The sequence below is a fragment of the Corapipo altera genome, unplaced genomic scaffold (assembly GCF_003945725.1).
Source record: "Corapipo altera isolate COAL_440 unplaced genomic scaffold, ASM394572v1 44, whole genome shotgun sequence".
NCBI classification, from domain to species: Eukaryota; Metazoa; Chordata; class Aves; order Passeriformes; family Pipridae; genus Corapipo; species Corapipo altera.
This window is the reverse complement of record NW_020884880.1, coordinates 11,000,688-11,015,319: the sequence shown is the minus strand read 5'-3', so window position 1 is coordinate 11,015,319 and position 14,632 is coordinate 11,000,688. Positions and strand designations below refer to the sequence as shown.

Sequence of the window (14,632 nt, the reverse complement as noted above, 5' to 3'; positions counted from 1 at the left end):
ACATGAATGGTTCTTATCTGTTCTATGATATTTTGTTCAAAGTTCATGGCTGCTCTCAGGAAAACAAACCATCAACAAATACCAGTTAAAATGAGCTCTTTATTTAATGACAACTGTTAATGGCATACACACTAGCATTTGGTCTCTGCTTTTATATTATTTTTAAAAAAAATTCTTTTGTAATAGATGTATAAGGAGATTTTTCAATAGAATTTGAGGTTGCAATTTTATGCTACAAATTTTTTTTTTAGGATAAATTCAAATTTCACTTAAGACATGACATCCGAGTTCCTTTTTTGACAGCCAGCAATATTGAGATGCATTGTACCAGGTTTTTCATGTGCAGATATAAATAAAATTTCAGAAAAAAAGTATTATGTGAATACCAAGAAGCAAAAGTATGCCTCCTAGTAAGGAAACTGAGTTTCTTTTCCTTGGACATCATCAACATGAGTGAAAAGTGGTCAGAACTCCTAAGCAATATTTAAATGCAGTTGATATTTTTATGATCCAACCTGTTTTCCAACTAAAAAGTAATACCATAAAATAAATGTAATAATGTTTTCATATCATTTAAGTGGAAATATTAAATAAATTTAAGCACAGAATAAAAAACTTTTAAAATTACTTTAACAAAACCAGTTCATGATGATCAAAGTAGAGCTTAGTAGAGCTGAATTTGGTAAAGTTAACATTTAAAACTGACAAATATTTTCAACTTGTAATGTCAAAAAAGCAGAATACATTATTTCCTAAGAATTATGTTATCAGTATAAAAAGGAACGCAAAATACAAGTTTATTGTAACTATTAAAACCTCTGCCTTTAACAATATTTCTCTGTGAGAAAGCTCATCCCTGAAACACACACATACATTTCCAGAACTGCATTCCCTAGTGGGTGAGGTCATGGGGATATATCCAAAACTAGAATAAACTTCTGCTGTTAACCTTGTGATAATCTGTCTGAAAACTGAAATTTTTTTTTCTGTATTTTTAGTTACCTTTTTTTTACCAATGTTATTTATATTTGGGTTTTTTTCTTGTGATTCCATTGTGAAATCTCCATTTACTTACAAGACCAAGCAGAGGATATGTAGAACGGATTGCTTGCCAGAAGAGGGAGCTCAAATTAGTATTTTCACTTATTAGGATAAAGCAGCGTGTACCTGTGTAGAATTTAACAGTAAAGATACTTTTATAACATTAATTAGCCGCTTTGATGTATTATGCATTTAAACTAAAGTAACAGGTTAGCTTGTCTGATTGGCATCTGCAGTAATGGCTGTATAGGTCAGAATTAAGGCAAATGGCTCTCTTAAATCTTTGAATTTCAGCAACTGAGCCTTCCACTCCCATCTCATTCAGATTCCAGCTGTCTCCATCACTCACTGTACGACCCACATGCACTTCTAAGAACTCTCTTTCCCTGCCATAGCTGATATCTGAACAAAAAAGCAAGTTGCCCTGCACTAAATGCCTTCAAACTCACCTCTTTGCCAATCAAGCATATAGAGGCTTTCTCTCCAATGGGAAACAAAGCTTTGTAAGCTTCTCCCAATTCTTGCTGTAAAGTCTCAGTACACACATAACTATCTGTAAAGTCTCCAGTCCAAGAGACATCTTGAAGTATTTTTAAGGACAAACTGACTCACACCTCTCTCTTTTCAAAGGAGAATAAGTTAGCTCAGGCTCTGCTTTTACGTCCTAAGCTGCACCCTCTGCCAGTCATTCTGTACCAAGTTCTTGCTGTGCTGCTTCACAGAATTAAACCAGCACACAAAGTCACCAAATTTTATATTTTCCTGTCCGCTACCTTTAATAAAACATATACTGCCACAGCTGTGCATATGAACAAAGAATACAAAAGCACATCTCCTTAGTCTGTGTTGGATTAGACATGATGAATCTGCTGGATAAATAAGTTTGTATCAAACACAATACAGTTATTTATTTACATGTAATAAATAACAAATCCATTTACACTTGATGTTTTCAGAAGTTTAGTGTAATAGTTGTTATGGACAGTAACAGACAAGCAAAACTGGGAGAATGGTACCACCACAGAAATCTGGGATAAAGTATACAAGCAAGATCCCTTCAAGTAGCTCATAAGTGTGGAAATGGATTTACAAGAGTACAGAATGCCACATGTAAAAAATATTTATATGACGGCAAGAACAGAGCCTAGAGAAGTGTGACAGAATAATGGTATGTTTGAATTTTATGTAAAGGAGATGAAGCCAACAGAAAGGAAAAAAAATTAAAGGAAATATTAAAATGTCAATATTAACAGAACAAATCTCACCAAGTAAAAATCCATGAACAAGATGAGTTCAAAGGACTCTACAAATAAAGAAAATGTGTCACAGAAGTCTAAGAGTAAGACATAATTTTTTTGCCCTCTGACAACCTAATATTTAAATATATGGTTATTCTCTCAGACCTTAAATAACAGTTCTGCAACTCTCTAAATATGATTTTCCATTCTCAAATAAATATCTATGTAACAGTTCTGGAGATTAGAAACACATTGATTAAAGAATCAATTTTATTATAACAAGGTAATTAAAAATTAATTTTGGCAAAATAGCAAAACAACAGAATAAATAAATTAATAAACAGAAGTATGCAGGTAGGCACAGAGAAAAATAATCAATGCAATCTGAGAAGTGTGCCAAAAAATAATTATTTATTTGTTTATTTATTAATCTCATGGCTTCTTTGATGGCACTGGACTTTTCCCTCTCCGTTTAGCAGCTTTCTCCATTTTCAGCTGTAACAAGAAAAGACATCAACAATGGTTGAAGCACTAATTTGCAAGTCAGCTAACAAGGCAATATTAAATTGCTACGTCCAGCTACAAATTTACCAGAGTACCACATGCAGTGAAGAGAGCTACAGAGCATTATTAACCCAACCTAGCATTGCTTATGTTTGCACCATAGGACAAAGGAGCACTTTCATAGCTCTACTGCTCCTCCCCTATTCAAACCAGGGCTGCCTTATTTCTGATAATGGCAATCTAGGTACTTATGTATTCATCAAGGCCACTGTGCCTCATGAGTTTCTCTCTGTGTAAGGTAAAGCAGTTTTATTACAGATGTCTAACAGATACAGTTAGATGAACCAGCATGCACAAAGTCACCAAGGAATGGTGCTGAGATAGATGCTAAACCTCTGTCTCAGTGTCTCCTTGCTGACCCACAAGGTTCCTCTCATGAGATTCCTCTCATGAGATTTTTTCTGCACAGTAGGCTCTTACAGCATGGTATGATTTACCAACACATATACATTTAACTGTGCCATTTTGTAGTAAGACTATTAATCCAAACCAATATATCTGTTGTTCTCACGTATTGTTACATTAGTGAATGAAATTATATTTAGAGTAATTACATAAAAAGAATGCATGGGCTTTTGCATCTAATACTAGATATCACACTGCTAACAAAAACACAAGAAAAAAATTAACATGCTTTTTCCCTCTCATAAAATAATGTCAAAAGGAAGTCAAGCCTCATTCCTCATTTGGATGTCCCTACAAATGAACTCACTGCTAAGCAATCCTGTTGTTGGTCTACACAGGAGCTAATTTTAAAACATTTTTCCTTATTTGGAGGCTTGAGGTTTGTAGCTGAAATTCCTACTACCTTCTGCAAAGAAAATAAAATCTTGGGGAGGGGGGAAAGAAATGGAGGAATTTGGATTTGATAGTAACATATTTTCTATTAACATCGGACCATATTTTGTGATGATTTCCAAAATAAGGAAAGCTATTTAACATTTCACAAAGCTAGAACAGCTTTCTCTTTAACAAACACCTTGTTGCAAGCACCAAGCATAACAGCAGTTTCGATTTTAAAAGTTAATTATGCAACACTGCCTTACAAAAGAATTCAGAAACGGTCAAGACACACTTCAGCTGAGATGGCGGAGCTAAGGCGCTTATGTGGGGAAAGAATTGGTATTTAACCATGTAAGTAACCTATACCATAGGGCATTTAAATTTAAGATAGTCAGCGGGGTGGAGGAGACACCTCTAAGGGAGTGATACAGATCACCTAAGAAAGACAGACCAGATTTAGCCCAACTTATTCAGACATTCATTAAAAAAAAAACACTATGAATTTTATAAATGAGGTAGCAAACACACAGTCCCAAATGTCACAGGGGACTTGCTGTGAGTCTGCTTTGTCGTTTCTTTTTGTCATACAGTAAAATATTTCAGTTTTCTGTAATGGCAAGTTACTTAATTAAAATCTGTCCAGTTAAGGTAAATGGCATCCCACATGACTGACCTCTGAAATCCTATAATAGCTCTTAACTGTATTTAAAACATTATGTTAAGAAGCTAGTGCTTTCTCAGGAACAAGAGAAGTAACTATATAATACGTTTATATGCTACTTAAATCACATATGTAGCATTTTAGACATCCTCTTGTGAAAGTGTATTTAAATTAGCGAAGGAATGTAGTAACTTGCCCGTTCTTGATAACGTTTTTCAAAGTAAGCCATGTCATCTTCTTCTGAAGGTTTTCCATGAGAAATTTGCCCTGTGGCACTTGAACTACCTGAAAAACAAACAAACAAACCAAAAAAAAAAAACCCAAAACTCCTTTTTCATTAAGGATACATGTTATTCTATTAGTTATGTTTTACATTTGGCAAAATACACGTATAATGAGAACTCACCTTTACAGGCAAGTACAAAACACAGCAGTTGGAATAAAAGAGAAACCTTTTTAATCTAGGCTAGCAGCTATTATAAATTGTCTTGGAGAAGTTCAACGGTTAGAGTAATAGCTAAATTTTTATACTAAACAAGGGACATAAAATAGGCATAACTGATGTATAATTCCCTCTGGAAAAGACTTTCTGGCAGAAGGCAGTTTCACAGGATTATGCTGAATATATACAACCAGTTCAGATATAATGAGCTTCTCGTAGGAATTAAAAATTTTAAAAACTGACCCAATGAATAGGTGACATCATTAATGGGGAAGATAACAAATGCTAGGAGAAAATCATTTAAGGTAAAAACCACATCATGAGCAGAAATAACAAACATTTCAAGTACATGAATGCTTTTCACATAACAAGGCTTCAATATTCAATGTTTAACTTTTAGCCCTAATCATCCTTCAATTCATTAATAAAATCATTTATTTTTATATTAAATTCTTTTTGTATAACGGTATTATCTTACTTATAAATCACCTGCTCTCTGTGAGATGGTTTGAGTAGAACTAGAAGGTCCCTGAAATGCTTTTAGAAATGGATGATCCATGTTGGTAATGGGGGCTTCTAAAAGTTCAGCAGAAGGAGCACCTGTTAGAAAATAAGTCGAATGAAAACAATAATTAACTTCATGAGATAGATTCCTAATATACATGATGGGGTCAAAACAAGGCTACAAATTCATATCTACAAGTCTCAGTGCAGTCCCCATAAACTTGAGTTAACAAAAGCATTACAAGGATGGCTTTGAAAGAAATGGAAAGCTTTGTTTCTTTAATTACTATGGCAATACCATAGTTTCTAAACTTCTGACAAATCCAGGAAACCAGATCAGAATTTTAAAAAGAAATAATGAATATATGGCAATCATAGATAAAACAGTATTTCAGGACAAAATGTATCCATTGTTAAATGACACAAAATCACAGAATAGCAGAAGTATCAAGGCCAACTAACATGTCTGTTCTATGAATTATCTCTGGTTTTTTAAGCTGAACAGCTATTAACCTTTGAGTTTGAAAACAAAAATGCTGTAAATATATAACCAAGAAACTCCTGGGCACTATTAGGCTAAAGGATTAACCATAAATATAATGTGGAAGTATTAAGAGAAAAAGAGAAGTTACAGTTCCTTCTAAAAGATATGCTGCCTTTCAATCAGAAGCAACTGGGCTGAACACCAGAACTGTTGATAAAGAGTTATTTTATCAATTCACTACAGGAAGTTGGACAACACGGTCACAGTGATCGCTTCACACCAAAGGACTGCTGGAGAAAAAAATCTATCTGCATTCCTACTCCCATTGATCCAGTTTGCCTTCAAACTTTGAAAATCTATTTTGATTTAGTACTTTTCAAAGCTACTTAGGTGGAGTAACTAAAACTTCATCTCAGGTCAGCTGCACTTACCTATTCCACTGTCATCAAGTCTCATGTAGCCTTCTGCTAGTGAACTAAAACCAGTCAGTCCTCCCATAGCAGCATAAGGAACATCCTGCCCCACAGGCTTTCCTTGGGCCAAGCGCTCCTCTTTGGTTTCCACAACTGTTTCATGAGCATATGTTGGCTGACCACATGCACAAGTAAAGCAACTATGAAAGCCTGAACACTTGGAACCTAATAAAAAAAAAATGAGTGAGATGATAATGGAATTTATACCTCATTGCAGACAAAATGGTTTCCCTAAACTGTTCTAGTAAAAAACTAGAGTTCCTTCACTACAAAAGCATCCAACTGTATAAAAAAACATATAAACATAAAGGATCACTGTGGAGATTAGATCATAAAGCCCATCCAGTCACAAGGTCTCATTCAGTCAAGTTTCAAGTACCTCTGAGGATGGTGATGCCACCTCTCTCAGCAGCTTGGACCAATCCTGGATCAGACATTTCTTTTCTGATATGTACCTATATTTCCTATGTTGCAACTTGTGTCCATTGCCATTAACAACACTCCTCTCTCAATCCACTGACAAAAAATAAAGGGATAAGAAATTCTGACACTGGCAAAGATGACAACCTGCCAGCATTTTGGCAATATTGCCTCCAGAGTTGTACAGCACATGGCAGTGTTGCATGGCCAAAAAGCTTCATATCATAATTTATTATATAAATCACAATTTAAATGTCTTTTAAAATTAGCAAAATTATCTCAGTAGTAAACAGAGACTGTGGCAACAGCAAAATGGGTTCTACACAAGAGTACCATTAGAGTAACTTTCATGGGGGTTTTTAACCTCACATAGTCATAGGATGTAACTGAAATAGTTATACACGTCATGTGACATTCAGAAACAGAGTGGAGTGAAGTGACCTATCTGCCCTAAACTCGGGGATAAAACTGTCATCAAAGCCCTGCTGGAGCAATGATGTGACCAAGAAATTGAGGAACTGATTTTGCAAATGTTTGATTATACAAATTACTCTGCTTCCAACTCACAGTTCATTTTGCAGAGCACCAAGAAAGATTTTTTTAAGTCTTGCATAATATGCTCGAGGATCATATTCTTGAGAATGTTAAAAGGCTTTTCCATATAATTTTGGGCACTACCTAGTAACAAAGCTCTGTATTCTGTTTGGACACAGAATGCAGTGTATATGATATATAAAGTGAACAGCAGTATTTTCAATTATAATTTATCTATCACATTAGATTAATCAACACTGAACTAAACTAATACCATTACATTAAAACAACACAAGTCCAAAACAGAAGCAAGTCTTGGCACTTCTCTGTGAAATCTGTGAATCCCTTAGAAGTGTCCAGTATTTTTGAGAAACACTGAAAAAAGTACATAATATATATTATTATTGAAAACACTGTGTTCTATGCATTCAGTCTGAATTGTCCAATTGCACATTTAAGATTTTTGCATTACTTAGAGCAAATCTCGAAAGGCTGTCATATAAATATTTTATGGTTAATTCTATGGGATATGATTCCCAAACAGTAAAAGCTGTTTAGTTTTTCCTGTACAAAATAGTGACATTTTATGAAAGACATTTAATAACAGAACTCTAGCAAAAAAATCTTCAGCTTACATAATTTGAGATTTCAAACTAAAACATCTCTATGCATTATTTATTTTATGTGGTCAATAACTACTGCTGTTTCATACCTAAACCTCAAACAACTGAAGCAAAAAACTTCCTCTTAATCCTTTCTCAAAGCTCTTCCTTGAAACTCCATTCCCCTTTACCTTTCTGGACTCACAATCTGTATGCTCAGGAACTGCTTTGTTAGAGTACTAACAACAGTATTATTTGAGAACAGAGCGCTACTTCCTATGGAATTGAGAAAAGATACATTAACATTATATTCAACTAGGCAACAGAGGAAAGGAGATCAACCCTTCTCTCTCACAAACTACCAAGTTCAGGTAGAAAAGTCACGTGCATGCAGCTGGAAGTGACAAACTGCAAATGCGATGCTTTCATACTGCCTAACTTCAGGCATCTGTCTCCATAAGCACCTAACTAAATCATTCAGAAACTTACACTCCTTCACAGGACTCGGGGAAGCCAAGGATCTTGTTCTAAACCTTCCTGCAAAAGGTGATGTCTTCCTTCCCACTTCTCATCCTCCTTCGAGGATCAAAATACACATCAGTGACAAGTGCAGCATACGCCTAATACCCAGGGACACATACAGATCCCTAACTTGTTTCTGTTGAGTTTCCTAACACAGAATGATGCAAGCCCATCCATAACTTACAAGAGTTACATGGAAATCCAGGTGCTGCACTGTGCTGGTCAGGAAAGTGTTTGCATCTACAGCGGATGGGCTGGGTGCCATTCAGAGGGACATAGTGGTAGGACTGGCATGGACAGCATCTCACTCTACAAGGCACACAGATAGGACGCTCTTTGGGAAGCACTTCATAGTCTGTTTTGTGTTGTTTATACCTAAAAGAGGTAAAAATAATAACTTTCATAACTTTGATAGTATTTATCAGAAAAGTAACTGAGAGTCTTATAATTTACTTCACAAATTTGCGTTTTAAGTATCCTTCATTATATTACTGTTAATTGTTAATTTTTAATTAAATGCATAGTATCAGCTGCTTTTACAACTATTTATCACATAAATATCACAGATCTTTATGTTTTGTTTTGATACCACTATCAGAATCAATATGATGTACAATAACTCATCCCTTAAAGCTGAATTTATTGAAGACTGCCAAACCATTTTGGTTTCAAAAATGTGTTGAGATTTAGATTTAAGAACAGTTCTTACTGTCTAAAACCTTATTTTCTCAACCCTCAGGCCTTAAATTAAGTTGCTTACGTGGTACTGTAATGTATCTGGAAATACTTTACATTTTCCTGATTTTTAAAAAAACAGTGGTATGAAAAAAGAAAAGCTGCCTACCGGTGAGTACAAAAGCACAGTGTCTCTGGTCCCACAAGCTTACAGTCCATGCCAGTTGGTGATCTCCAGCTCACATACAACCTGTTCTGTAATCGAATTGGTAGTACTTTTCTTTTGTACTCTTCATATTCCTCTGGAGTAAAGAGCTTTCCTCCATCATCATCACCTACAATTCTGTAAGCATGTTATAAAAAGAACCATAAGGATATGAAGACAATAAAAGTAGATTTCTCCAGATATTTTTTCAAATAATATGTAACAGTACTTTTGCTGTAAATGCAAAAAGAAAATCTTGTATTTCATAATACTGTTCTAGTGATATACATTTGACAGAACTATAGCTGATCTTTAGAGAAATTTTGTGAATAATGCTCTTTTGAAAAAATTGCTCTGACAGACTGAAAAACAGTCTTGTAAGACAAAAGGAAAAAATAAAGGAAACTACACAGCACTCCTTTTCACATGGCAGAAAATGCAATGAGTATCAAGGGTTGTGTAACCAGCTAGCTCTGCGTCAGACTTCTTGAACGATTTCTGGCAAGTCACTTCACCCATCTACACCTAACTGTACTGCAGGCTTGTTTGTATCAAGTGATCTAATCTTAGTCTAGTTTGAGAGTAACTGCAAGCAGGAAAACAAACTGCCATCAAAGTAACAAACAACACATCCAAGTTGTCTTCTAACTTGCAAGAAGGCTATGATAGTTTCTGCAGCTAAAGTTGATGGGAGCTGTATCCCACAACTCAGACAGGCCCACTTGCTTAAGCTATCACTATATTCAAATTCGAGGTCACTGAATATCTGGAACTCCTGAGCTGCATCCATATTCTGCATTTATAGAAACAATTGATGACAATAAGTAAAACCTGTAAAATACAATTAAAACTTAATCGCAATGCTTACCTATGCTGAAAGTTAGTTTATTAATGTCTGTAAATATTTCAGTTATTATTTGTTGGGTGCCCTAAAACACACTGAATTAGTCATTCTGTGTCAAATATTCTGTGGATTTGTGCATTGCCAGTACTGTACAGCACCAGAATAATGTGCCAACACATGGCTGTCATTTGCACATCAACCCAGCCAACGCCCACTGAATCATTGTACACTTTATGTAACAAATACCACTGTGCCTTCCTCTCATGTTTTATTTAACTTTTCCTAAGCTAAATTCAGATCACACTTCAGCACAATGACTGTGTTCATGTTTAGTTTTGCTCAGCCTTTCGAGAGGAGTGCCGACAAGATTAGCAAAGACACACAAAGTGGTATGAGGGGTTTATAGAGTGCAAAACTAGAACTCATGATGCACGGAAGTCCGTGTTTTCTGAAAGAGCAGTACAGCTGTCAGATTATCACAGAATGGCTTGGGTTGGAGGGGACACTAAAGATCACCTAGTTCCAACCTCCCTGCTAGCCCATATGGCCTCTCACAGCACATCACACAGACACGCTGCCGGGCGGGCCTGGATGCGACGAACGACGCGTTCCTTTGCCGCACAGCGTTTACGCCGTGCCCGCACCAGGGCACACCAGCCGCGGCACCTCCGGCTGCGACAGTGAACGGCGGGCGGTGGATGTGACTCAACGCAGCCGCCACAAACCCCGGAGCAGCGGCTTCGGGAGGGCGGTGGGCGAGCGCGAGCATCTCCTCAGGAGGAATCCCGGGCCGCGCGCCGGACACGGGGGATGCGGCACCGCTGCCGCCGGCACCCGCCCCAGCGACCCCCACCGCGCCGGCCCTGTCCCCTCACCGCCGGTACTCCGCGTACTCTTCCAGGGCCTCCGCCTCCACCTGCAGCCGCTCCATGACCGGCCCAGCCGCCGTCAGGGCGCCGGGAGCGCCGGGCGCCGCCCGCGCACCGGAGCGCGGCAGGCGGGAGGCAGGCGGGAGGCAGGCGGGAGGCAGGCGGGAGGCAGGCGGGAGGCAGGCGGGAGGCAGGCGGGAGGCAGGCGGGAGGCAGGCGGGAGGCAGGCGGGAGGCAGGCAGGCGGGGGGGGGGGGGGGGGGGGGCGCCCGCAGCACGCACCGCACCGGTTGCTGAGAAACGTGCGCGGAACTACGGGGTGTGTGCCGTGTACACGGGCACGGCGAGCCCCGCGCCAGAGTGTTTTCCCCGAACGCGACTCGTTTCCCGGTGCGCAGCGCAAATTCACACACCGTATTTCTGTGTTTTATTCTAGTTTGCGCAAAGGAGGGAGCTAGGCGGTAACCCACAAAAGGCTTACTGGTCATCAAGACTTTACACTCTTTATACATTTTAACAAGGGCATCAGCATTCATTGGTTACAAGTTACATAACTTTTCTATTAATACTCAAACCCCTATTTGCTAGTTATAGCTCTCGATTCTCATGAGAATTAGTCTGCAGGTGCAGTTCTCTCCATTTGAGTCTGGGGTCCATTTTGAGTAGATGGTCACAATCGCCCACTGCCAGAATTACCTTTCCAAGTTACTGCTCAGTTCTGCTGACTTCACTCTTGGTAGCTCTTGTCCAGATGGCCCATTTATCTTGGAATTGTCTTCTCTTTTCCTTAAAACAAAAGATTAGCCAAACATACAACATTCACAATGCAATTGCTTAATCATAACTGTCTAGCTACAGATACTGACTAACAACAAAAAAAAAAATTGCGAAGTTTGACACAAATCTTGAGTGGCTCAAATCTTGAGGGGCTTGACATCAAGGACAAGGACGTACATGGTGCACGCACCCCCCAGGAATGGCAGTCATCCCCCATTCTTCTCAGAATGGACACTCTCCCTGAGTGGCAGTGCCGGGGCACAGGCACATGCACATCCAGAGATGGGTGTGTGCAAATCCGTGCACCTGAGGTGCCTCAGAAAGGCATCCACAATCACGAGTGCCATGAGCCACGCAGCCCCTTGTGTCCACCCAAGCCCTCACAGCACCTGCCCTGCACTCAGGGCTGCTGCTATTTAGACCACCCCATTCCTGGTGGGTAGGTGATGGGTATTTTTGGTTGGTCACTGATTTCCCGTCACTCTTCCATTATAAAAGAAAATATATGTTCCATTACAAAATGTGTATTTTGTTCATAGTTCAAGACAACAGGAGGCTAACTGTGGGAAACACTGCTAGCCAAAGATGGTTCTTAAGATTGGGAAACTGCAATTCCCCATTCCTCTCCATGTGCCACAAGCAATGCCACTACATTGAAGCAAGTCCTCTGATGTGTTTGAGGGCTGTAGTGAATACACCAGACTGCTATTTCAGGTACTGCACTATCCGTGTAAATTACTGCTTCCCCTTGATACAAACATCCTGGCCACAAAGTGACCAAATATGTGAGGAAAAGATGTATTATGTTTTATTTATCTGAGCTTTAGGAAATTGGTATTTAAATTGTGCTCTGCCTGCTAGCATGAGCTGCAAACCCTCAGACTGTCAAATTGAAACCCACAAAGAGAGGCTTTTTCCATACCATACAATGACACTTGCCTGGCAATAAAAAAGTACAGCAATTCAGGGAAATCTCTAGATTGTTTTAAACTGGGCAAGCCACAAGCAATGAAGCAGAAGGTGAAGAGGATTGTCACAAGAACAACGGCAGTGTTTTGCCAAAACATCCCCGAGAGAGATGAAACAACAGGGACACTCCCAGGTTTCCAGCAGTATCTAAATAAGGTGACAGGGCATATGGTCTGGGCATTTGTCCTGTGGCTATGCCACATGTATAAGAAATTTCAGCAGAGGAGACAGCACTACAACACAACACACACGTTCGGTCATGCTGAGATCTGAACATGAACAGGTCACTCAAAGGCAGAAATTATATGGGAGCAAGTCCACTGCAGTCAATACATCTTCAAGTAAGTTAGTGGAGGAAAATAAAACCCCACCAAAAAAATAAGCATTATTTCTCCAGGGAAAATTCCTCCTCTGACCACGACTTTGATAAAGAAAGATATAGGGGAAAGGGGACCTTGAAAGCAGGACAAGAAGCTCTGCAGACAGGGGGTTTGAACATAACAACAAACACACTGCTGCACAGGAGCTACACAAAATTGAAGATCTTTGAGATACCTTATCTGTATGCACATTTCACTGGTGCCAGATTCCAGCATTGCCAATAAAGGGGGGAAGGGGTGGAAAGAGCTCTGGCAAGCCTGGTTCACACAGAATGAGCAGAGCTCCTATGTCATGGGTTGATGTTCCTCATCTGTGCAAGATCTTTGTTAAAAACAGTCCTCTGAAATACAGTTTGGGTTTGGAGAGCAGAGCCAGGTTTCTGAATAAGGCAGCTTTCTGTGAGGGCTACAAATGTTAGTCTATATTGTACTTTAGCATCAGATTACCTGTGAACAGTAGGTGAGAACTTATCAAGAAAATCAAGGAAATCAAGTCATTTTTTGGTGAGGCATCTGTCCTATGAACCACCTCCCCTCACAAAAATTGAGGATTTATTTCTGGATTTAATCATAGCAAGTGTTTTCTGCAATACAGACAGTGCTCAGTTTATTAGCATCCAGGTCTTATTAGCTAGTAAGACCCCACTCAAGATCTGCTTGGATCCAAACCTGGATCTGTAAACTTACTTGGGAACAGATATGAAAGGTGAAAGACTTTGTGAGATGGAGTTCTTAGGTAATAAAGGTTTTTGAAATACACACTGTTTTACTGTCATAACATGAGTATAGGAGTACATTTTGGACTCAGAAAACCCTCTCCCATCTGTCAACTCTTCTAAGAGATTGTTAATAGACATCCAAAATAAAATCCATTAAAGACTGAGTCAAACCAGATTTTTCATGTAAACTACCAAATAATTTTGAGTAGCAAGGAAGGAAAAAAAAGGCTTTCTGCTTCCATGAATAAGCCATGATACAAGGTAAGTAAAAGGAACAGGAATCCAGATGGCATGTTTTACCTCCTGTGGTTGTGATATAGCATACGGATGCTGCTGGCCCAAGATCTTTGAACACATCAAAGTGGGTTGAACATATGGACACTTACTTATAGTACAGTTCTGTGAGACCTAAGGTACTGCCTACACATCAAAGGCAACAGCTTAATGCTGCATGGGGTGTTGACAGTCTCTCTCAACACCCTCTGTTAACAATAAAATGTGTGACCCTTTAAATTTTTTGAAACCCTTACAAGTTTGACAAGTGCTTAAAATTATTCTCAGTGAAATACCTATGCAAATTGAAGACAGCCACTTTATTAATACAAGAATAAATAATTTAGAAAAAAACCTCTTTTAATATTTTGGACCTCAAGTCATCACTTTGAAGTAGTAGTCAGTCATTCTATTTCTATGGATCTGGTCAATCAACTATTCTGGAAACGAGAATTAAAGTAGCCAAAAGAATAATATAAGCAATTTCCATTAAATTGTTCCCTCCGTCCATATTTGTAACCAATATTCTGATATACTTCAAGGCAAATACAAGCAGTACTCACTTCTATAAACTTCTGACCATGACCATACATTATGCTACAATAAAGTAGTTTTTTTATTATCAATCCTAATTTACAGTGTTTAAAAATTACA

General features: G+C 38.5%; 1 protein-coding gene across 1 annotated transcript; it reads right to left on the bottom strand.

Moving 5' to 3' along the window:
- Nucleotides 1–1,033: 1,033 nt before the first annotated feature.
- Nucleotides 1,034–10,983, bottom strand: FAM221A (family with sequence similarity 221 member A). Its single transcript, XM_027639464.1, has 7 exons — nucleotides 10,868–10,983; nucleotides 9,113–9,286; nucleotides 8,453–8,643; nucleotides 6,149–6,355; nucleotides 5,219–5,329; nucleotides 4,484–4,572; nucleotides 1,034–2,774 (listed from the first exon to the last, which is right to left on the bottom strand). Exons 1-7 carry the CDS (start codon nucleotides 10,921–10,923, stop codon nucleotides 2,712–2,714), a joined length of 891 nt encoding a protein of 296 aa, XP_027495265.1. The 5' UTR covers nucleotides 10,924–10,983; the 3' UTR covers nucleotides 1,034–2,711.
- Nucleotides 10,984–14,632: the final 3,649 nt, after the last annotated feature.

Coding starts and splice junctions, on each gene's coding strand:
- FAM221A (XM_027639464.1), bottom strand. CDS start 10,923: ATGGAGCGGCTGCAGGTGGAGGCGGAGGCCCTGGAAGAGTACGCGGAG. Junction 6,356..8,452: donor TGGATTTCCATGTAACTCTT/GTAAGTTATGGA, acceptor TTTTTTTATTAG/GTTCCAAGTGTTCAGGCTTT. Junction 5,330..6,148: donor ACTTGATGACAGTGGAATAG/GTAAGTGCAGCT, acceptor ATTTTCTAACAG/GTGCTCCTTCTGCTGAACTT.